Source organism: Octodon degus, unplaced genomic scaffold, assembly GCF_000260255.1.
Source record: "Octodon degus isolate 3935 unplaced genomic scaffold, OctDeg1.0 scaffold00101, whole genome shotgun sequence".
Lineage (NCBI taxonomy): Eukaryota > Metazoa > Chordata > Mammalia > Rodentia > Octodontidae > Octodon > Octodon degus.
In genome coordinates, this window is record NW_004524677.1 from 7785441 (window position 1) to 7807596 (window position 22156).

At 48.0% G+C, this 22156-nt stretch overlaps 1 protein-coding gene across 1 annotated transcript in view; it reads left to right on the top strand.

The window, feature by feature from the left end:
• The first annotated feature begins 1348 nt into the window (after positions 1-1348).
• Positions 1349-22156, top strand: part of Fam198b (family with sequence similarity 198 member B) — a 44800-nt gene continuing 23992 nt past the window's right edge. Inside the window, exons 1-3 of the mRNA XM_023723651.1 lie at positions 1349-1887; positions 3175-4225; positions 16709-16923. Coding sequence (XP_023579419.1) covers positions 3364-4225; positions 16709-16923 — 1077 coding nt within the window. The 5' untranslated portion in view covers positions 1349-1887; positions 3175-3363. The remainder of the gene's footprint in view (positions 1888-3174; positions 4226-16708; positions 16924-22156) is intronic.

Here is a 22156-nt window from a genome sequence, read left to right on the forward strand (position 1 = left end):
CCTGCCCCGCGAAACCGACAACTTTCCTTTCCTGGATCCTTACCATGCAGTTTCTGTGTTCAGACCAGCCAACCATGGACTGAACTTCCAGAACCATGAGCTGAAATCACCCAGTCTTTCAGCTGTGGTGTCACAAATTGCATCCCAGCAACAGAAACGTGACTGATTCAGAGAGGAAAGCAGAATACTGCTGACTCCCAAGTCACCGTCACTGGTCGCCACATCTCCATTACTCCTGAGAAACTTAGGGGCGAGCTTTGTGCTGCTGCCCAAGACATGCAAGAACCTCATCTGAAAGGAGCAAACGTTTATTCCAGCTCAGAGTTTCACGAGTTGCAGGGGGTGATGGTTTGGGCTTGTGGCTCTGGGCCTTTGCTGAGGCAGAGCTTCCCAGGACAGCTAGCGTATGGAAAGGTAGAGATGCACAGTGCATGGCGGACACAGAGGAATAAGCGGCAGGAACTGGGGAGCCAGAGTGTGGAGGGGGACGGAGGAGGAGGGAGGGGTGGAGGAAGAGCGGAAGTGTAAGCACAGAGCAACGCTGAAGGGAAGCCTTTCCGAGGACCAACCTCCTCTCACGGGGCCCCCCACATCCCAGCACTGCTAACCTGGGACCCCACCTTCTGTGCCTGCACTTTAGGGGACATTCCAGATGCCTGTCACAGTGACTGCGGCTACCCCTTCTCTCTTAGAGTGTGGAAACAGGCCTAGGCTGGTATCATACCTGCCATGTGGGACCACACCTAGCAAGCGAGGAGGAGGCTCTACGCCAGCTTGCCCCTCGCATCCCAGGCTGGGTGCTCCCTCTGCACCGTGGCTGTAAGGCGAGACAGTGCTCAGGCCTTTTCCTGATAAAGAGGTGGTTGGGGGGGGGGAACAGAGAAATTTACCAGCTTGCAGTCTTCATCCAACTCCTAGGTTCGTTTTTCTCTACTAAAACAGTTGTCTTAAAAATGACTGAAGGAGGCTTCTGCTTAACATAATTTGGCTTTTCCCAAAGATATTTTTTCTATGTTTGTAGCTGAACACACTAAGTAACTTCTACCAACCCCTAGCCTTTAGTTTTTCATTTTTAATGACTCAGGCCAGGTATCCCTTTGCGCATGTGCAAATTGTAAGAATTATAAAGCAGCTCTGCTGTGATTTCCTCCAAGAGACTCACGCTTACTCTCTAGGAAACGATCCTGTGCTTAGGGATGTGAGAGTCTCAGGAGCTCCGGAGCTCAAGATGAACTGCCTGTCTGCCCGATTTCTCTCCACCTTCAGCCCTCACCCACAGGGACCTGCTGGAACTGTGATTTTATTTTCCTCCGTGGGCCTAACTTTTAAGTAGCAAGGCAGGCCTGGGTTTAAGAGTGCTAAAATAGCATTCCTATTATAATTTTTGGCATTTTATACTTGGCAATTTCCGTCCTTCTACACATATTCTAGTTTTTTCTTCGCAAACTGTAGCATTTTTAGGATTACACACCATACCCAGACTTCCTACCCACACCGGGAACAGCCTGCTTTCCTACAGAGGGCAGACCCTGTCCCCTCTGTGCTCCGAGCCTGCGTGCCTTCTGCCTCTGTAGGGGGCAGAAGCAAATAGAGTGTACCTGCAGGGGACCCAGAGGTCGTGCTCCGTCCCTTGTGCCAGGACACGGAGACTCCGGGGGCCAATCGCGAACCCGCCTTTAAAAATCCTCCAATCAGAGAGGACGGGACACTTGGAGTTCGCACCGTACACGCCGTCCCTATCTCTGCACACTCTTATCTCACAAACAGTGCTATTTTCCCCTTCACTCCCGATAGCACTTTTTCTTAGCATTCGCTGAAGCTCTAGGCCTTTTTGTCCCCAGAATTGGTGGGAGCCAAGTGACATTCAGCCGACGGCCAAGCAGCGAGGTGAGTGCCGGTCTTGGAAGCCAGGTGCCCTTCTTCTGGGGCTCAAGGGGTGCACAGGGTCCCTGGGTCCCTCAGATCTCTAGACATTCAATCCACAGGGGCTGCGTCCCAAGCTGAGTATGTTTCCAAATAGGACACTAGGGGGCTCCCGGGAGTTAAGAATAAGTGGAAAGCTCTTTGCATGAAAGCTGAGTCTGGACGGCATTTGGTTATTCAGAATTGAAGATTAAAGTTTATTTTTAACCATATTTTTAAAAAGTCTTACATGTCTGAAAACGGTAAGGCAGCCACTTTACAAGTATTTATCCTGCTTTTGGCATCAGCAGCTTTCGAGGGTGCTTCTCAGGCTGAGCTGAAATGTTAGCAATGTGGGTACTCCTAGCCAGAAATCCTCCGCGCCTGGGCTGCGCAAGACCCGGCGCTGCAGGCAGCGGCCGCGCGCATTCCTCCCCGCGCGAGCTCCCGCCCGGCTGTGCAAGTGGGGCTGCTTCAGGGTTCGCTCTTTGTTTTAATAATGTGGAAAAACCGAGCTACTGGAAGAGATCCTTCCCACTTTTTTTTTCTTTCTTTCTTTCTTTCTTTCTTTCTTTCTTTCTTTCTTTCTTTCTTTCTTTTTCTTTCTTTCTTTCTTTCTTTCTTTTTCTTTTTTTAGCCGACTGGTGGGAAATAAAAGGAATAAAAACTAGTTGGATGTGTGTTTTCTGAGTGTGTTTGTGATCGGACGGATGTCGCCGCCTCCAAGCTCTGTGGTCATGTATGGCTTCGTAGCAGACTAACGCTCACGTACAGTACTGAAGCACTGTGAAGATAAATTTGTGATCTCGGGTTAACGGGCTGTGTTTCTGAATTTGAATCTTAACATGTGGTGCTTCTGCCCCTTTGATTAATGCACGAGTTTCTAAAAAATGATGTGGGATAGCTAGACATTTTTAAAAACCACCTTTTAACTGTCTTAAGTTATTTGTAAACTGTGAAAAGGAAAAGCCCCAGTTGGTCCAAATATTAACGCTGAGCGTAACAATGAAGTTAAAAGATTCCAGCGAGATGCTGAAAAATGTTCTTGGATTTTTGTGTGGCGTGTTTTCAGGACTACTCTACTTTAAACAAGTATCAAATCCGCACCTCTATCTTGCTTTCATTTTTTTTTAAAGTCCTGCCGTCCGTTTCTCCTCTCTTTCCTTTCCGGAGGTGGCATTCACGGAAGAAAGCGGAGTGTTTGTCTTTCCTCTGCTCTGGGACCTGGCTTGCGATAGTGACTCAGTTCGCTCTGTGTCGGTTCATTCCCAGGGTCGGCTGCGCTCCCGTTCGTGCTCCCGGAGGCCGCTGGGCCGAGGATCGAGGTTACCGGGCAGCTCCGCGCCTCCACCCGCCAAGACCCGGCCAGACCCCGCACCGCCACTCGCCGCACTCGGCCGCCATGCGCCGCTCTCCGGGTCCCGGGCCACTCGGAACCTTCCATGCAGCCTCAAGGGAGCTATGACCCGCGCGTCCGGCCAGGCCGGGGGCCCCCGCAGCCGGCGGCCTTGTGCCTTCTGCGCCCCGTGGGTGCGCGCGCTCTGGGGCGGCCGGCGGCCCCGAACCCGCAGGAACCTGCTGCTGGGCACAGCCTGCGCGCTCTACCTGGGCTTCCTGGTCAGCCAGGTGGGACGCGCGTCCCAGCTGCATGCACAGTCCCCCTCCAGAGGCCCCCGCCTGGGCCGCGACCCAGCGCGGGGCCCCTTCCCCGAGATCCCGCTGGACGGCACCCTGGCTGCCCCGGACTCCGCGGGCACCGGGACCGCCTTGCAGCCCAACGTGGTGTACATCACCCTGCGCGCCCGGCGAGGCAAGCCGGCGCACATCCGCGGCACCGTGCGGCCCAAGCGCAGGAAGAAGCCCGCGGCCGCCTCGGTGGGCGCTGGCTTTGGGGTGCGCATGGGAACACCTCCGCCTCAAGCTGAGGTGCAGGGAGGACGCCTGGGCCAGGCTGGGCAGCAGGGCACCGGGCGCGGAGGACCCCGTCCAAGACTCGTCCAGCTGCCCCCGGCCGGAGAAGGCAACATCAGGCTCTACAGCGCGCGCCCGCCATCGTGGCTGAGTGGCGATGACCTCCGCAGCCTGCGCCTGCTAGCGGACGCGGCTGGGTCCCTGCAGCCCGAGTCCCAGGCGCCCCGCGGGGCGCACCTGCTGGTTCTGGGAGATCTCGAGCCAGGCACCCCGCCCCGCTGCGGCCCCAGTCCCTGCGCCCTGCTCAAGCAGCCTTTGGACATGAGCGAGGTGTTTGCCTTCCACCTGGACAGGATCCTTGGGCTCAACAGGACGCTGCCCTCAGCCAGCAGGAGGTCGGAGTTCAATAGAGGTAACCCTCCCCCACCGGGGATTCCACAGCTGTTGGGAGGCTCTGGGCTCTGCTCTCCATCACTCTTTGTCTCTAAGCTGTTTTTCTCCACCCACGCCTCCCCTGTGGACGCAGCAGCAGTGGCTGTCTCTCCGCAGCAGCAGTGGCTGTCTCTCCGCAGCCTAAGTTTGCTGCTTTCCAGGGCTTGTGGCGCCCAGAGCCAGCCTGCCCTGCACGGCCTTCTCTGGGCTCCCGCCTCAGCTTCCCAGGGCTTGTTACATGCGATTAAAGCCGTGGCATGTGCCCGGAGAAGAAGAGGGCGGGTGGCCATGAAGAACGTGCTGGCCGGCGAGTGTGTCATTTGGGTTCCTTTTGGAAGTAGATATTTGCTTTCTAGAAGTTTTCAAAAGAGAAAGCGAATTCGCTTTCTCCTGCACATGAAATCTTTTCAGAAGGCCCACTCCAGAGCAAGAGAGCGCCAACCTCTCCCCTGACTGCTCTTCCCGCTGGATTTAACCCCGGTATGCATTTAAAAACCATGAGAATGAGATGCAGGTTGCTGGTGTGTCCAGTGTGTGAACCATCCAGCTGCGTGAGTTTTTTGAGCTTCACGAAGTGGGGTATGAGCCGAAGGTCCAAGATTCTGTCTTCCGTGGAGACTGATGCCCAAGGAAGGTTGGAGGCTGTGTCCAGGCTCCACACCCGCGGTCACACCTGGCTCCTGAGGGCACGCTCTCCTTGAGCAGCCGAGTCAGGGCTGGAACCCGCGAGGGTGCATCAGCCAGTGGCTCTTGTTTGCAGATCCGGAAGTTGCAACTGGGGAGCCAAGATGGCTCCAGAGGCTCTAAAGGAGCTCAAAGAGCTTGGAAACCCACAGGGTGCTCCCTGTGCGGCTGAAATGCACTGTGCCCATGCAGGGCAGCACCACAGTGAGCCTTTGGGGAAGCCCGGGAAGCAGTGGACGAACCCTCTTGAAAGAAGATGGGAGTTGCATCCTACTTCGACTGGCTGCGGGATTATAAACTAGTATCAGAATGCACAGTCTGTAGAAGCAGAGATTTGCTTGCCGGTTCGTGTTGGCTCTTGATTCACAGCAGCTTTGCAGACTCTACCCTGGCGGGGCTGCAGCATTGCCAATTAGACCGAACATTTAATCTAATGGTGGTAAAAGCTGAATCTCATGGAACCCGACTATTCTCTAGGCACCGTGGGAGTGTGATTTAGTCCACCTGGGCATGGACTCCTCTAAGTCCCCTGATGATGCCCTGGAGGCTGGTCACTCGTATCTGCAGTTAAAACACTGAGACTTATTCAGGCAGTCACTACTGTCCACCCCCACACCAAGTAGATGGCTCAGCAGGGCTTTGAATGACGGCCCAGCAAACTTCAGAGCATAATTTATTACCCTTGGACCTGAGTATGCAATTTATCAACTAGATTAGAGCTCACAGGTGTCAGTGTGTGTACCCTGGTGGTACTAGGTGAGAGAGACTGCCGTGAGCAAGCAGGTTATGGGGTCCCCTCTGCTGTGCTCATTGTACTGTGCTGTCCTTCCATTCATCCCTAAATGTCCATGTTCACAGGCCAGAGAAGGGCAGGTGACTCTGGGGTGTAAGCTGAGGCAGGCTCTGTGTCCTGTGTACTTCCTGAGGGTGCTCTGAAATGAAGCTGGGAGAATGAAGCAGTGCCTGAGCACTCGCCCTCCTCTGCCTGGGTTTGAATTTACAAACCCTCTGATCGGCAGCGCTGCCCCCTCCCTGCCTCAGTTTCCTCAGCTGTTAAGTAGCACTACTGTCTGTCGCATGAGGTCATTGTTAGTTTGTACACGGAAATACTTAATTCTTGGTATGAAGTAAACCTTCTGTGTAAGTATTGACTATTACTGCCACACATGAGCTACTAAGTTCGCTGAGTTGTTCGCCTACCCCCTCAGACCTCAGAGATCCTTTCTGTAAGGGAAAGGTCTCTACCTAAAGTCCTGACCTCCTGATTGCCTACTTTAGCTTTTTATTTCCAGCATTCACTTGGAATCTATTTATATCAGCACTCTGACTTTTTGGCATCTTTGCGAATAATGATTCAATGAGAAGGAGTTTACTGCTCTAGCACAGCCAGAGAGCTCTCCTTCCATTCATACCACAGTGTCCTGTGGCCAAGACAGTCAGGCTGTGGTGATGGGGCTCAGTTTTGTGAATTAAATTCCTTAGGTTCAATCTCAGACAACGCCCAGCCTTCCTCTGTCCTCTGACGCCTTCTCATAGTCACTTCATGACGTAAATTCAGGCCATTTCCTCCAAAGCCTGAGCAATGATTTACGAGATGCTGGGAACACAGCTGCACAATAGAATTCTGCATGTGGTAACTGGTACTATGACGCAGAGCACAGGGAGACTAGCTCCGGGTGGAGGCTAGACAGCCTCAGGGTCTCAGCGTCTTTCATTGCCTACTCTAGTCTTTTTCTGACTGTATATTTCTTCTCCCAATTTCTGTAGAAGCATGCATTTACCTTCTAAAGATCTCCTGTTGTTCCTTTTGTGCTGAAGCTTAGTATCCTTGACCCTATCTGTCTGCCCAGGGAAGTGACAGTCTTCTAATTGCTCAGCATGAATTCCTGCCTCCTTTGTGTTATCCTTTGATGTAGCGCATGTCTGTGTTACAAGTGCTTGCATAATTTTTGTCGTTCCCCACTTCTTTCTAGGTATGTTGGTGCACACATAATTCTTGTTTGTTTATTTGATTTTTGATACTGGGATCTTCACACTGAGCACATCCCAGGACTTTTTATTATGAGACAGAGTCTCACAAAGTCACTGAGTTACACAGTGTGGGCTCAAGCTTGTGATGTTCCTGCCTCAGTCTCCCAGAGTACTGGGGCTACACACAAGTGCCACATGCTCAGCTACTCCCTACATGTTTTATTGTTTTGTTTTGGGGTCTTAGTGGAAACTCTGGCAGCTAAGAGGTGCTCAATGAGAATGTTGAATGAATGCAAGAATGGGAGGCTCCATGGCAGCCAAGTAGCGTATGCTGTTGGCTCCTCAACGTCATGGATGAGTGCCACCATTTTAAAAAACAAATCTGAAATCCAGTGTAAGCTTTCTGCTGGAGGATCTCACCAAGAGTTCACTGTGGCTAGGCATGGTAGCATATGCCTGTAATCCCAGCACTGTGGAGGCTGAGGCAGGGAGATTGCCACAAACTGGAGGCCAGCCCAGGTTCCATAGTGAGTTCAAGGTCAGCCCAAACTAAATAGCAAGACCCTATGGTCTCCTCTAAAAACAAACAAAAATATCCCCCAAACAAAGAGTTCATCATGGCGGTAATGACAACTGCTCTTGGCAGGCTCCTTATCATGCGAATACTGTGTAAGGATTATAGGGCTTATTATGAAGGGAGTCCTCATGGGCAGTACGGTTTGTTCTTACCATGCTGTCATATAATTAGAAATTGTGTTTTCTGAAGGAAGAACAGTGGGATTTATCTTAGGTATATATTTATCTGATGCTCCGGCTTGGTCTAGGAGTTTACCGTCTTCTATCAAGAAGAAGCCCTGTAACTAATTAAATCCTGCAACTAATCTTCCCTAAACATTGTTTCTGCTCTTTGACATTTAATTAATGTTTATGGTAATAGATTCACACCTAGCGCAAGGAGGGCAGCCAGGCTGCCCTGAGAACTGGATGGAGCCACTTGGGTCCTCTCAGCTAGTCTTTCCAGGAATCCTGTGCAGCTGACAGACTTTAACCTCAGTTGCTCAAGGTTGCACAAGGGTTACGTGGTTTTGTGCCACCAGGAATTCAGTCCCTGTCCTTCTCTCTCTTTCCAATGTCCAAGGCTTTCCTCTGTCAACATGCTTCCCTCTACAGATCCTCAAAGTGGCCCCCATGAGTCTCTTCTTCCATCGTCACAGCCGGTGAGTACAGCTGGCTATGTGACAGTGGCACAGGTGACAGAAGGGCCAGCACATATGCAGGCCTTGGCCACCTCCCTTTATGGAGATGACAGGCTTACCTGTGGCACAGAGGTACTGAATGTCACTTTGCACCCAGCTCTGTTCTCTTCTGCAAGCTGTGCTTTGATGTCTTTGTCCAAGGGGAGAAGGGAAATACCACATATGGCCCTGGACACGCCCAGAAGTTTGATTTAATGTCATACCCCAGTACTTGAGATTGCAGTTCCTTTCCTCCTCACTTCCCTTTTCTTTTTTCACCCAGTCCTGGGGATCAAACTCAGGGCTTTCACATTTGGCTACATCCTCAGATCTCTCAATGTTTCAAGATTACCTTGATAATCTTGCTAAGTGGTGTGGGTTTGAACTCATGCTCTTGCTGCCTGAGCCCTGCGAGGTGCTGGGATTACAGGTGTGGTCCCCTCTCCTGGATTAAACTGCTTTTCTTGTTTATCACAAGCAGCCACAGTTTTGTGTGACTGAGCATGCTAGTTTGTTTCTTTCCCAGCCTTGTAAAACTCAAGTCGTAACAGAAGCCATCAGAAGCTGGGTGTTGTCGACGCACTTAGATAACCTTTTAGAGCGAAATATTTGAGAGCTCTTGCCTAGGCTAAAGCCAAGCCTGCCTGGGTCCGGTAGGAGTGGAGCACTGCAGAGGAAAGCCCAGGGCCTCCTGTGCCCTCTGATGCGGCCGATAGCCAAAGCCTCCCTCGGTGGCCCGCTCAGAGAAGTGCAGGACTCTCCAGGGACCGCGTTTGGGTAGCATTTGGCACTGTACCATTTTTCATGCCCAGCATGGAAGGTGCATTGTGCATGTTTTAATTTTAGGATGCCGCTTTATTGCCACAGAGCTGTCATACTGAATTAAGGCGGCCCACCTCGGGAATTCTGTGCGGCGGAGGGCTGCTTCTGTGAGGAACTGCAGGCCCCCTGCGTGCGTCCATTGAAATTCACTGCGGATCCCACATTCCTCGCTGCTTGCAGCCTGCATTGCTTCTTCCTAGCGTGCACCCCGAGATGTGTGTGTGCCACGGGTGTCTCACTGCCTGCTCAAGTTCGTTCGGGCTCTGAGCTCCGGATGAGGTGCGGTGGTCACAGCAGCCCGGGGGCAGCCTTGTGGTTCGGGTTGGTGCCGCTCACAGGCAGGGACAGTTCTTGGGCTTGGAGTGGGGGTTCCTGGAATAGTGCCACGTTGCACTGCTTGGAAGCCTCCTCGAAGTCCCTGAGATGACCCCCTTTCTTAAAACCTGTACTTGGGGGTGTCTGACCATGTGTTATTTCTGAGGCTGGGAGTTGGAGGCATCCTATGTCCCTGAGCAGAGGAGGCTGAGCTCTTTCCTTAGCGCTCATAAAACCTGGTCAGCTGAGAGCCCATGCTCTCAGCAGTGGACCAAAGGCTCCCAAACTCAGCCCTGAGCAGCTTCTGTGCACTGTCCCTGTTCTGCTGGCTCAGGACAAACCTTCAGGCCCAGAGGAGCCTGCCACTACTCTGTTGCCCTGCCTCTGGAATTTGTCCTCTGGCTCCCACAGGCTGGGGACAGAAGGGACAAGTGGTTGCCACAGTAACCACAGTGCTCAGGATGGGTGTGTCTGACTTCGCCAGGCCCTGTGCCCTTCTCAGGATCACGCTTGTCTTTGCTCCTTTAACAAATATGCACCGAGCAGGCCAAGTGCCAACCCCTCCTCCAGCTGCTGGGGCTGCACCAGTGTGCGTGAGTGGAGGATGCTGTCCCTCGTGGGCTTCCCCAGTGGTTCCTGTGTGCGTTTAGTGGCCTGGGGACTTGTGTGTGTGGAGGGGGCATGGGCCCTGGGATTGAACCTGAGGCATCCACATGGAGCTTCCTCTTCATCCTATTTTGAGACAGGGTCTTGTTAAGTTGCTCAGGCTGGGCACAAACTTGGCATCCTCCTATCTCTGCTCGCACTGTGCTGGCACTACCGGGAGTGCTCTGGAGAGAAGCTTATGCTCTGACTTCAGGATTGGCCTCCTGTCTCCTGAGACCTCTCGCCACGATGAACTCTGCCAGAGGCCAGGCCTAGTCTTCAGGCCACACAAATGCGAGACAAACTAGACAGCACTGCCTCCCTCAGCTGGTGGGCAGGTGCCGTAACTGTGGCTCAAGGAGCTTTTAATCAACTCAGTGCATCAACATTTCCCTTTTTGTTTTTGGGTCCCGGGAATGGAGCTCAGGGTCTCACACTCGCCAGGCAGGCACTGTGCCGCTGAGCTACGTCTCTGGCCTGACGCTGACTTCTGTGTGAGACTCTGACCGAGGACTGGTGCGAGCCATGCAGTCTCCCATGCCAAGGAGGCACCAGGCAGCATGGAGGCCTATCGCTGAGCTCTGGCTGCTGGCGGCGCGGTGTGACCTGAGGAGGCCGCCTAATCCTCCTGCCGCCACTTTTCACTCATTTCATTAGATGGTGATGAAATGACGAAGGTGGTGACAGTGCCTCCTTAAACTTACCTTGAGAACTGAGTGGATGTGGACACGTAGGCAGAGCAGCACCCTGCAAAGTTTAATCATCTTAAATGTTGCCTTTTGATTCAGGTCCCCAGTGGGTGAAACACTTTGTGGTCTGTTTCTTCAGATTTTCTTAATTTTTTAAAAATGTCGATTGATGGTGGCCTCAACCAAACAAAGGGCACCTAAAATTTGATTTAAGGCAAGCCTTGGGCTCTTTAGCAGATAATAACAGTGCCATCGCTTGGCACCCACAACAGCTCGAGAACTTTTCCTGTTCTGTGTACCTCTTTCAACACTTACTTTCATCTTTGTAGGTAATAGTGATTGAGGAACTTGTGGTTTTAATTTGCATGGAAACCTACTTCTAATCCCAGCCCTTCTATCCAGGAATCTATAGGCAGAAAAGTTCTAGGCTTTTCCCTCTTCACCCCTCCTCCTCATACAGAGTCGTCCGGTCTCATGTACCTCTGCTCGTGTTCTGTGGTGGACAGAGCTGGGGTCCAGTGTTTCTTCCCTTGCTCGGGAGCTCAGTGGTCAATCCGAGCAGCCCACGACTTGCCCCAGTGGCTGTGTGCTGATCGTGGTGCCGGGTAGTGGAGCTTGTCCTGGATCTTCCTGTGCTCACTTCTGGCTGGTCATTGCCTTTTGGTGGAGGTTCTCCTTCTGAATCCCAGGGTCCAACCCCCTCCCTGGGGCGCAGTGCATCTGAATCTCTTGGCTTTATGAGCTGTCTGGTTCCTCACTTGTTCTACTCAAGACATTCAGAGCAGGCCAACAAGCCTAAATGTCTGCTGGTCTCTTCCTACTAAACACTGAGCTCACAGCAGCTCCAATCTGGCTGTGACTGGCGTCTCATAGTTCCCCTGCTTTCAGTATACCTTCCCCAAATTTTTTCTGTTCCAAACTCAGGAACTAAGTAGGTTTAGACAGTAAAGGGCACCTTAAGTGCTTGTTTAATGAACAAATGAATTAACAACACCCCAATTTTTTTTTTTTTTGTATTTTAGTAAGGATGTACAGGGTGTACAGGGTCTTAATACATAGATCAGACTCATAGTGATCCACCTGTTTTCAGCCTCCCAAAGAGCTGGGATTACAGGCATGCGGCACCACGCCCAGTCTCAATCTCAGTCTCAGCACCTCCCAGGGCATGGCAGGCCAGGAATTGAACCCTGGCCACTGCATCTGCCTAAACAGGTGCTTTAATCCGCTGAGCTATTTGGCCGACCCTAAAACGTTGAGACTTTTGTGTGTGTGTGTGTGTGTGTGTGTGTGTGTGTGTGTGTGTGACTGACTCAGTCTGCCTTATGGGCAGGTGTGGGATGGGGAGCATGGGGAGCTGGGGATCAAACTGGGGTCCCCTGAGCCTGACTAGGTTTGCTGCAGCATGCACTTAAACAACTGAGCTAACCCAGAAACCCCCACAACACCCCAAACCTTGAGCATATGTAGAAGTTCCTCAAATCCTTCAAGCTCGCTTCTTGCTGACAGCCGTCACCAGCCCTGAATTCTTGTTCTGATTTCCGTCATGCTTGCTAGCTTGTTCACGCTCACCGACTTAAGGCATCTGCCTTTTCACTCCAGTCTAATATTTCTTACATGCTCAGTTCTTACTGTCATGAGAGCCTGTGGTGCTCAGGTGATGACTGACACCTAGGCACCTGCGGCAGCCTCCCTGGGCTGTGTCCCCACCATGAAGTACCCGTGCACTGGGGTCCCCTGGCATTGAAGGGTCCACCATCAATGTGGGCGGTTCCTAACACAGAGATGCCGTGCAGCTGTGGCTGCCTTTGTTTTCTGTAAAGGCTTTTGCACAGTTGTTTTTAGTACTGTCACCTCCTTTTCATCTTGTTCACAGAAACTGTTGGCACTTGACCCATCTGATAGAAAGGACCTGTGATTTCTGAGCTCGGGACATTTTCACTTGCTTTTTCTCGGACAGACACAGCCCCATGTTCCCAATTCCAGCAGGTGCACTCGGCACGTGCCTGTGTTCCGTAACACCCGGCAGCCAGTGTCAGGGGGAAGGGCGCCTCGGAAATCCAGCTAGAGGTTTCGCGGCGGCACGCACTCCTCCCTAATCCGCACTTTGGTTCTTCTCTTTGGTTTTGAATGAAAAACATCTTGGGAGAACAATCAAAATTCAGAGGAGATAGAGATCAGAAAAAAAGAAGTTTTACTGGCAAGCTTCATTTTTTTAAGACAGCTGTGTAACCTTCAATTCACACGCACACCCGCGTATCTTCCGGAACCTGCTTTCTCACCACCCTGACAGTTAGAATTTTATCTCTTCACCGTTAGGATTTCTCTTGAGAGCGCAGAGCTGCAGCATCTTGACAAACCAAATGCGAAGCTCAGTGCGCCTCCGCCCCAGTCTCTTGACGGGGAGGTGCTTTAACCAGGTTCTTGTTTTCAGAGGCTGTTTTCCTGTCAGCAGTTCTGGTCTATCAAAGTTCATTTAATTCTTTTAAAGGCCATGTTTCGGGGGAAATGGAATTCTCCCGCCGTAGCGCTCGCCGCTCTGAGCTGGGCAGACCTGCGCTCTACCGCGAGCCCCTGGAGACCCATGGGCAGCAAGACGTGGTGGGAAGTGGGGCTGCCACGGATGGGGAGCACCTGGGCACCGCACCTGGGCTGAGGCTGGCCCCTCGCCTCTTTTCTTTATGCTCTCTGCAGGTCTGCTTTGCTGAGGTGGAAGAACTTCTCTAGGGCTAGAAAGTCTTTCTGTGGTGTTAGCATTTGAAGCATTTTGCATGTGGACATTTATGGAGAAAACGGCAGGAAATTAATTGCAAACCAAATATTCCTATCAGCCGAACACCATCTTTGGCAGTTTGAGAATAAGTCTTCAGTTGCTACTATAGAGAATGTATCATTCTAGGAGTTCTGCAAGGGCTAGGAGTGTAGCTCAGCGGGCAGGGCGCTTCCTGGCATAGACAACAGCCTGGATTCCACCCATAGCACCGAAAATAACACAGAATCCATGATCTAAAGTAGGGAAATAGTAAATGCAATCCAGTACGCTCAGGAGCTCATAAACTAGTCAAGATGCTTGATTCCAGTTTATATTATGTAAACCGGAAGTGGTTTTTACATTTTTAAATGGTTGAAAAATTACTATTAATGTGTCCCTTGAAAATTATATGAAAAAAAAGAAAATTATATGAAATCCTGACTTCAGGGTTCATAATAAAATTTTGCTGGAGTTATGGCCAATTCATTGTGCTGATCTATGACTGCTTTTGAGTCACAGGGACGTGGAGTTGGGCCGGCATACAGTTGAGCTCTGCCCATGGAGGCTGTGTGATGACTGAAGCCTAAAATATTTTGACGGCCCTTTGCAAGGTTTCCTAGACAGATAATTGCATCAAATCCCAGTGGTTGCCACTTAAGATATTTAATTACCAGATAAATGTTTATGACATAATACTTAGTGAAGTGGTTTTGATGATCTGTAAAGAAATACAGGATGATCCCAAATGATTTTTTTTTTTGTTTAATTTTTAGTTTTTCTGGTAGAAATGTAAGCTCTGTGAAAGCAGATGTACTTGACATCTGCTTATTCATGTATTTAGCTTCATGTTTTAGAATAGTGCTTGACATGGAGTAGTTGCTTAGTAAACAATAAAAGCAACTGAAGATGGATTAATTATGAGATGGTGTCATAATATACAGAGTTACATAATTCATTAGAAAGCATTTCTAGGACATGCATTTATATTAGAAACCAAGTTGAAAGTCATGTTTTTAGTTTTCCTGTCTTTACCTGATGCATCAAACATGACTTATTTGACGTATTCATGGAGTTCCATGTGATGTTTTAGTACACATATGTTGTGTAATGTTTAAATCACATTAAACTATCACATCTGCCATTACACAATGGATGACTGTAGCTAATAGTTATGTACTATATTTTTCTAAAAAGCTAGAAGAAAGGGGTCTAAATATTTTTATTATGAAGTATTGATAAAAATTTGAAGAGAAAGCTTTCAGTGCGTAGTCTCATTTAATCTTAATACAGTTGGTGAAGATACATTATGGACTTCATTTTCCACAAGAGGAAAGCAAGATTCCTAAAGATTGGAGAGCTGGCCTGGCATTGTGAGGCTGAGGAACAATGTGACTGCTTTTCAAAAGATCTTGGGTTCCAGAGTCTGAGCTTTAACTAAGCTACATTCATTTCTTAAAGTCTTAAAATCCATTTATATATTCCAATAAAAATAAAAGTTAGATGAAAATAATGGAGATAAATATAGAAATAAAAAGAGCAACTATGAGTTAAAGATGAGGTTACTTTTCTTAGCTATACATTTTGTTCTGTATTTCCTGAAAGAAGGGGATTTACTTTTCCAATAAAAAGCAAGTGCTTCTAAGGGAAGGGGGAGATGGGCCAGAAGTTTTTGATTGTTTATGTAGATCAGTTCTTTGTTCTCAGAGGGTTGTGTGGGAATTGCTGTGGAAACTGCTGTCTTGTCTGTCTGGATATTGATTTGTGTAGCTGAAGTTGAGAGTTAGCTTTCAGCTCCCTTTTGAAAGCTTTCTCTCCCTGGGAATGCAAAGAACCCTCTGTGTGGAGCTGGTGCAAAGACTCTGGCCCTCAGAGCTTCCCGGGGGCCTTCTCCCATGGTGAGAACTCCACATGCCTTCGAAAGCAGTGGCTGCTTCTGTTCCTATTTGGTTGCACTTGCCTGAACCCGTCTTCTACCACATGATGCTCTGATTTCGCCTGAAATTTATTCTCACTTCATTCAACTGGCACATAATTTGGGAGACAACTATTCATGATCATCTTATATGCAAGGAAATGATTAGGTCCAAGATGCCCCAAGTCATTTGGTGAAATGAAAGGAAATAGAAAGAAAAGAGGTAACACTGCCCATGAGATTCTCCAGCAATGGCTCACGCTTCTTCTTCCATCTTTTTGTCGGTGCCTGTCAGTGACGGCGGCACATTGTACGTGACACAAAGGACTCTCTACATGCCCTGGCCGAACTTCCAAGGTGAAAGAGAGAGACCAGTTTTTCTTTTGATGCAGCTGAAACATAGTGATTAAAATAATTAAGTTAATGCTGTTAAAATTATTGAAGTAAAGGGTAATGCAGCCTTGAAAGCTGTTTTTGAAGATGACTGTTTTCTGTAGATCAGAACTCTACAAAGGCGGTGAAATAAGAGCTCAGAGAAAACTGGAGAAAGTTAAAGAGTGAGAATATTTGAGGCTATTTAAAAAGGATTTTAAAAATTCTCGAGACGTGTCTGGACATTCCTGCCATAACTTCAGAGGCCGATGCTGTTCAGGCCTGTGAAGACCGCGTTAAGTGCACCTTTGCTCTGTTCCTACAGCCTCATACTGACTTCGACCTACAAGTGAGGCTCCCCACCTTTGCCTTCTTGTAACCTTATTTGGCAGAAGTAAATGTTGTTATTAGTGAGTGAAGCACCCGTGCACACGCAAGTGAAGGAATACACTTGGAGATTTTGTGTGTGAATAAATGATCCGCCATCAGGATCACTGGGGGCCACACATGCTTTCTAGAAAAACAATAAAAAAAAACAGTTTTTTATCTTTCTGTAGAGATTATGGTAACCCGTGTAAACCAGACATTTTTATTTTGAAATGTGTGACTTCTAAAAATATTCTGTCTTCCTGACATTAGTGTGGTCTGAGAAAATCAGACAGTTGTTATTACAAATAGAGCTGCTCCACTCAGACATTAAATAGACAATTAAACATGTCTGCACGCTTTCCTTTTTTGTGGTGGCTGCTTTTACATGTGGAAGAAAACCACATTACTCAGAGGACACTGTGGCTGGTGGTTAATGGCCTCTTCCTGACGTGTCTATGAAGTGGCCTGTCTAAAAATGCTTTCACTAGCTAACAATAACTTTCCACTTTGTAAGATTTATAATAGGAAGCTTCTCTCAGGTATGCATATTAAGCTCCAGGAGATAGAGGGTCCCTGACGTAGGGTCTGATCCATTTTTGGCACTGAGCAGGTGAGGAAGGACAGAAAGAGCACGAGCCCTGTCCCCGGCACACCCAGGAGTGGGCGGTGTACTGACAGCCAGCTTGTTCTGACTCCACAGATGGTCGGCCCTGTCCTGTGGTTCTCTGGGACTCCTCTCTCGCTCCAACCAGTAACGATACCCATTCTTCAGTTGCGCTCACCTGGGGAGCTTATCAGCACTCGCTGAGACAGCGCTGCTGGCTGCACGGCCGCGTGCCCAAGCCCGAGTGGGGCTGCACCGACGTCCACCACCACGAGTGGTCCAAGATGGCACTCTTCGACTTCCTGCTGCAGGTATGTTCGCCAGTCCCCGAGGGCTGCTGGGAGACGGGATTAGGCAAGTCGCCGTTAGCGCCGGACGAGTCCTTATGAAGCCAGAGCTCAGGTGCTACGATACTGGATCTGGTGCATGTTGTGTGCACATGGCCAAAGCTTAGATTTTGTTAGGAAACAATCTTAAATCTCACTCCGTCTTTTTAATTAGTCCCTGAAGGAGTGAATTTCTGGCCATCATGCAAGAGACTTGGCAATTTGTTGCCCTACAAGAGATCATCCTGCCTCACTTGGGAGGCAAATAAACTCAGGGTGAGGTGAGCTATCTTCTCAAAGGGCTCACAGGTTCTAGAAGCTGGAGCTGGAATTCCCTGTTGGTTGCAAAGTTTCTCTTCTTTCCAGCACCTCTCACTGGGTTTGGGGCTTTTCCAGCCACACAGCTTACAGCCACGTTTCCTGTTTTTATTCTAGTATGTAATTTTGTGTTGTTGTAGTTTTGTTTTCACAAGTTTTTCATTAAGGAGAATGATGGACGGCGGCCACTTGTGTGGGCAGGTGGCCGCATCAGTCTGTGAGGACACCTCCTAGAGACGCTGGTGTGTTCCATAACATCTGAGAAGCTCGCGCCATCAGTTAGTTCCTGAGTGTGACTAGCAGAGGTGGGCAGAGGGAGACAGATGCAGGGAGAACCCCGGGCTGTGACAGCTGGGTGCTGAGACTAGGTAAGGAGGAGGGTGACTGCTCATGTGAGTGCTGTAGGGGGACCCGAGTGGGCGGGGTGGGGACCTTGGGCTGGATTTGCCATCGCTGCCTGTGTGGACAGCATTCAGCAGAGGGTGGCGCTGCCCATATCTTGCGGGTGCACTAATGCATCCTGGGGCAGTCACCTTCTGCTCGCTTTTCGTGTAGAGAAACTGAGGCACAGAGTTTGCTGCCGTGAGTGTGAAGATTTTAAGACTTTTCACTATTGTTACATGCTAACAAGGCAACCTGCCATGCAGAGTGAAAGACGTCAGCAGAAGACACAAAACTCTTGGACCAGAAACATGTGATTTATTACTCGGGAAGGAACAGCTGGTCTGAACTCTCTTGACTTAACATGTTATCCCTTGGTTAATGAAGCAAGTTGGTATGATCAAAAAAATCATAATAAAATGAAGAATAAGTTAAGAGCCCTGGGCTTGCACAGTGCCTGCTTAGCAAGCACAAGTTTCTGAGTTCCATTTCAAGCACAAGAAAAAAAAAGTCCTGAGATTAAGCAGGTAAACAAGCTCACCAGAAAGTCAAAGTTTTGGAGAGTAGTTAGCAAAGATGTTGAAGTTCCTGAGGATGATCACTGGTTGGACAGAGAAGACATTTTTTAATTTGGCAGGGAAGTTTTCAAAAAAGGCATAAAACATCAAACCTTGATGTTTGAGTTGATTGACATTGAGAAGCAAGCTGTGATGGATCGAGAGCAAACCCTTTCCAAATGGCTGTGAGCTTTCATTCTGACCTTCTTAAGCAAATATCACCCTACCTCACTGTCTTCATCATTCTTTCTGTTGAAGGAGGCTCTCACTATTATTCAACCAAAGAGGTATATTTATGCAATGTCTACTGTATCCTACACAATAGGAAAAACCCACAAGAGTGCAAAAGTGGTAGAGGATGACCGTGCTCACTACTGTACTTCATGCTTCTTCCTTTTACCATTCAGCTGAGAAAATATAGCGTGTGAAACAGAGAGATCAATAGAAGAAGGGCTGGCGGGATAGGAGTTCTCATTGTTCTGAGGCCAAAAGAAGGAAAATAGAGAGAGTGGAGAAGGGGAGCTTGAGGAATCTGATAGCCTGTCAAAGGCAGGCTGAGCAAAGCATGAAAGAGCATAGCATTGGTAATGCTGGTCTCCTTACTTTAGACATCCTCACAATGTCATGCAGAGAGTTCACTTAAGGGGAGAGTGGCGCTGTCAGCCTCTGAGAATGGTGGTGGAACATGAAGTCAGAGACCACTTTCCCCACATTTGCACCTTTATTCCTAACTCTCCTCCACTGTCCTGACTGAGCCAGGACAAATCTCACATGAGCCACGGTCCCCCTATTGCATAAGTTTATAATTTCATGTGTAAGGCACAGAAGTGCCCATTTTCCTCTTCTCATTAATTGTGAAAAGAACAAAGAAAATTAGTGTTTGTACTGGTCTTATGGAAGATGAGGGGGTCTTGTTTATATTTTTCATTTTATTATAAGACAAAAAATCATATTTTCCAATATTTATTTTATTTTCAGTGAATTGCTTTTTCAAATCATCACCAGTTTTACTGCTTCTTAAAAAGTTTTTTTTCTAGTTGATTGACAAAGCCATTTAATATATGATGAAAATTAGGCTTTAGCAATTCATACGTGTATGTTTGTCACTGTTCCATAACTATAACAAATACCGGAGGAAACCAACTTATGAGGAAAAAAAGATTTAATGACCTTGGACTCACAGATTTAAGGGTTTCCACCCATGATTTTGGCCTCATTGCTCTGGGGCAGGAGAGAGGCAGAGCATAGTACGAATGGGGGGCAAGCAAAATGGCAAGCGAAGGAGAGAAAGAGCAAGTGGCGACAGCCCCACGGATCCCATTGGCTGGAGCACCCCCAGGCCCACTCTCAAAAATGTCACCTCCTTTCCATAGCAGCCCCAGGGAACAGAGCCTTCAATGCATGAGTCCTTGTAGGACATTGAAGACCCAGATGGTAGCCATTACTCTAATAATAATAATAATAATAATAATAATACCTTTTCTTAATCTGTTGGTTTTTTTTTTTTACTCTACTTATACTTGATCTTACTCCAGAGTAATTTTACATTCTCATATAAGGTCATATCTTAATTGATTCCTTAACTTCCTGTATTTAGCATCATAAAATATTTATAGGAAGGTATAAGGTGGGAAAATATTTACTATGCAAATACATGCACAGACACAGGCTATTTTGAAGCGTATCAGAGTAGTTATCACTTTCTTTAGAGCAATCTCATCAATTGCGTTGAAAAAGTTACTTTAAAGTCTCAAATATTCCTTATTTATGTGGCATTCTGAGGACTTATCCCATGGATTTGGGAAAGGACCTTAGTGAAGTAGTTCCTGGAAAACACCGAGATCGCTGCTCTATGACACTTGGGCAAAGGCGTGGGGCGCAGCCCCAGTGGTTAGCTCTCTGCACACAGCATCTTCCCTGTTTCACCCAGTCAACAAATCCACATGCATAGAGGCAGTGCCACTTACTAGCTCTGCAAGATGCAATGGTGGTACCGGCCAGCTCCTGTTTTTTGGGTATGGTCGAAGCTGCACTGATGGGAAGTCAGCTTCACTAGGACGACAAGGAGAAGCATGCTAGAGAGCATACGAGCTTCTAGGGTTTGCTCAAGTTTCCCCCCAAAGATTATGCAAAATAACAGGAGCAAACTCAGAATGCAGAAAACTTGCTTTCTGACCTGAGAGATAATACAATAGATAATACAATAGAAAGTGGGACTTCTCGGCCAGTCTGCAAAATGTGAGTCCCAACTCTACTGCTTGTAGCAATTTAACCTGGAGAAGCTTCTGGGTTTCTTCATTTGTGGAACAGTATAATTTCAGTGCATTTGTAGAAGGCTAGAATTAGAACATGCTTTTGTACACCTAAACATAGAGTGATGTCTGGTGTACAAGATTGTTAAGGTTACTTATTAATTACATTGACCATCTAGACATAGATGTACAAATAAGAATTGAGTAACCTATTTTACCATGCATACAATTAATCAAATTGCATGTCATCTCAAACTGATTTGATTGCTTTGAGAATATATATATATACACCAAATATATATATATATATATATATCTGTCTCAAACACAGAGCGGGTTTGCTGCTGGTGATTAAGTTTGACTGAACCGGTCTCTCTGCCCTCAGGGCTTGCATAGTCTGGTACAGGGTCTCACTATACATCTTGGACTCATGGTGATCATCCTGTTTTAGCCTTCTCAGTGCTGGGATTACAGGCATGCACTACCACTCCTGGGCTTGGGTCTTGGTGGCCAGCTTGGCTCCACCGTGCCAAGCTGTAGTGCCAAGAGCACAACATGTAGTACCAGCGACCAAACCGGGTCCTTGCCCTCGCTAGGTCTGCTCTTAGACTGCTGAGCTATCTCTGGGCCCCTGTTTTGAGTTCTCATTGACTTTCATACTCCTATAGGTTCCTAGGTTACTAACGTTTAATTATTTATGGTCCGTCTCCGCCAATGAACTGTGAATGTCTCAAAGCCAATCCATTGTGTTAATCAACTTTGTGATCTTTCTGTTAGTGGCAGAATGTCTGGAAATGTCAGAGGTAGTCAGGGCATTGGTTTTTAATATAAAAAATTATATTAAAATATGAAATTCAAAATGTCAAATTAGAACTACTAAAGGTGAAAGGACTAAAAGTACACTTATAATATAGAAATAACTATTTCTGTTAAAAAAGAAAATTACAAATTTAGAAATAAAACAACTGAATGAATGAAAAATAGCCTTTTTTTATTATGGAGTCCAATGTACATTTATATTAAATAGCTTTTGATTCAGCAGGTATTTAATTTTTCCAAGAAGGGGAATAGCAAAGTTGTGCTGGGGGAGACTCCTGTAGCTAACAACAACCCCAGATCTCACCAGCTTCTTTCCACTTGAAATTCACAGATTTTTCTTACCTTGTATCTGTCTCAAACACAGAGTGGGTTTGCTGCTGGTGATTAAGTTTGACTGAACCGGTCTCTTTGCCCTCAGGGCTCGCATAGCCTGGGACAGGAAGCAGGTGCTCCTAGCAGAACAGAGCCAGTGCCACGCCTGAGCTTGAAATCCCCTGAGAGAAGTGCGGCCTAGAGACATACATAGAACCCGAGGCCAGAGAGCGTGACCCATGACCTGGAAGTGGAAGGAGCTGTCGAAGTCAGGTGAATACAAGAGGCAGAAAGAGTGTGACACAGACAGATTCTGGCCAAGGGCTGAGAAATGCGAAAAAATTCACTGAATGGGAAAAATCCTGATTAGAGAACCTTCCTCTTCCCGAAAGGTAGTTTTCTCTCAGATATCTGTGAGTGATAAACTTATGGTCACAAGTTCAGTGAGCTACCACAACATGAAGAGAGAGGCCTTCTCACTGGGAATTCCTTTTTCAGTCAACTTTCCTCTCCTCCTAACTTGGCTTCTAAAGAATTATCTGTGGAATGTGAAGCATTCCATTAAAAGGCATAAATCTT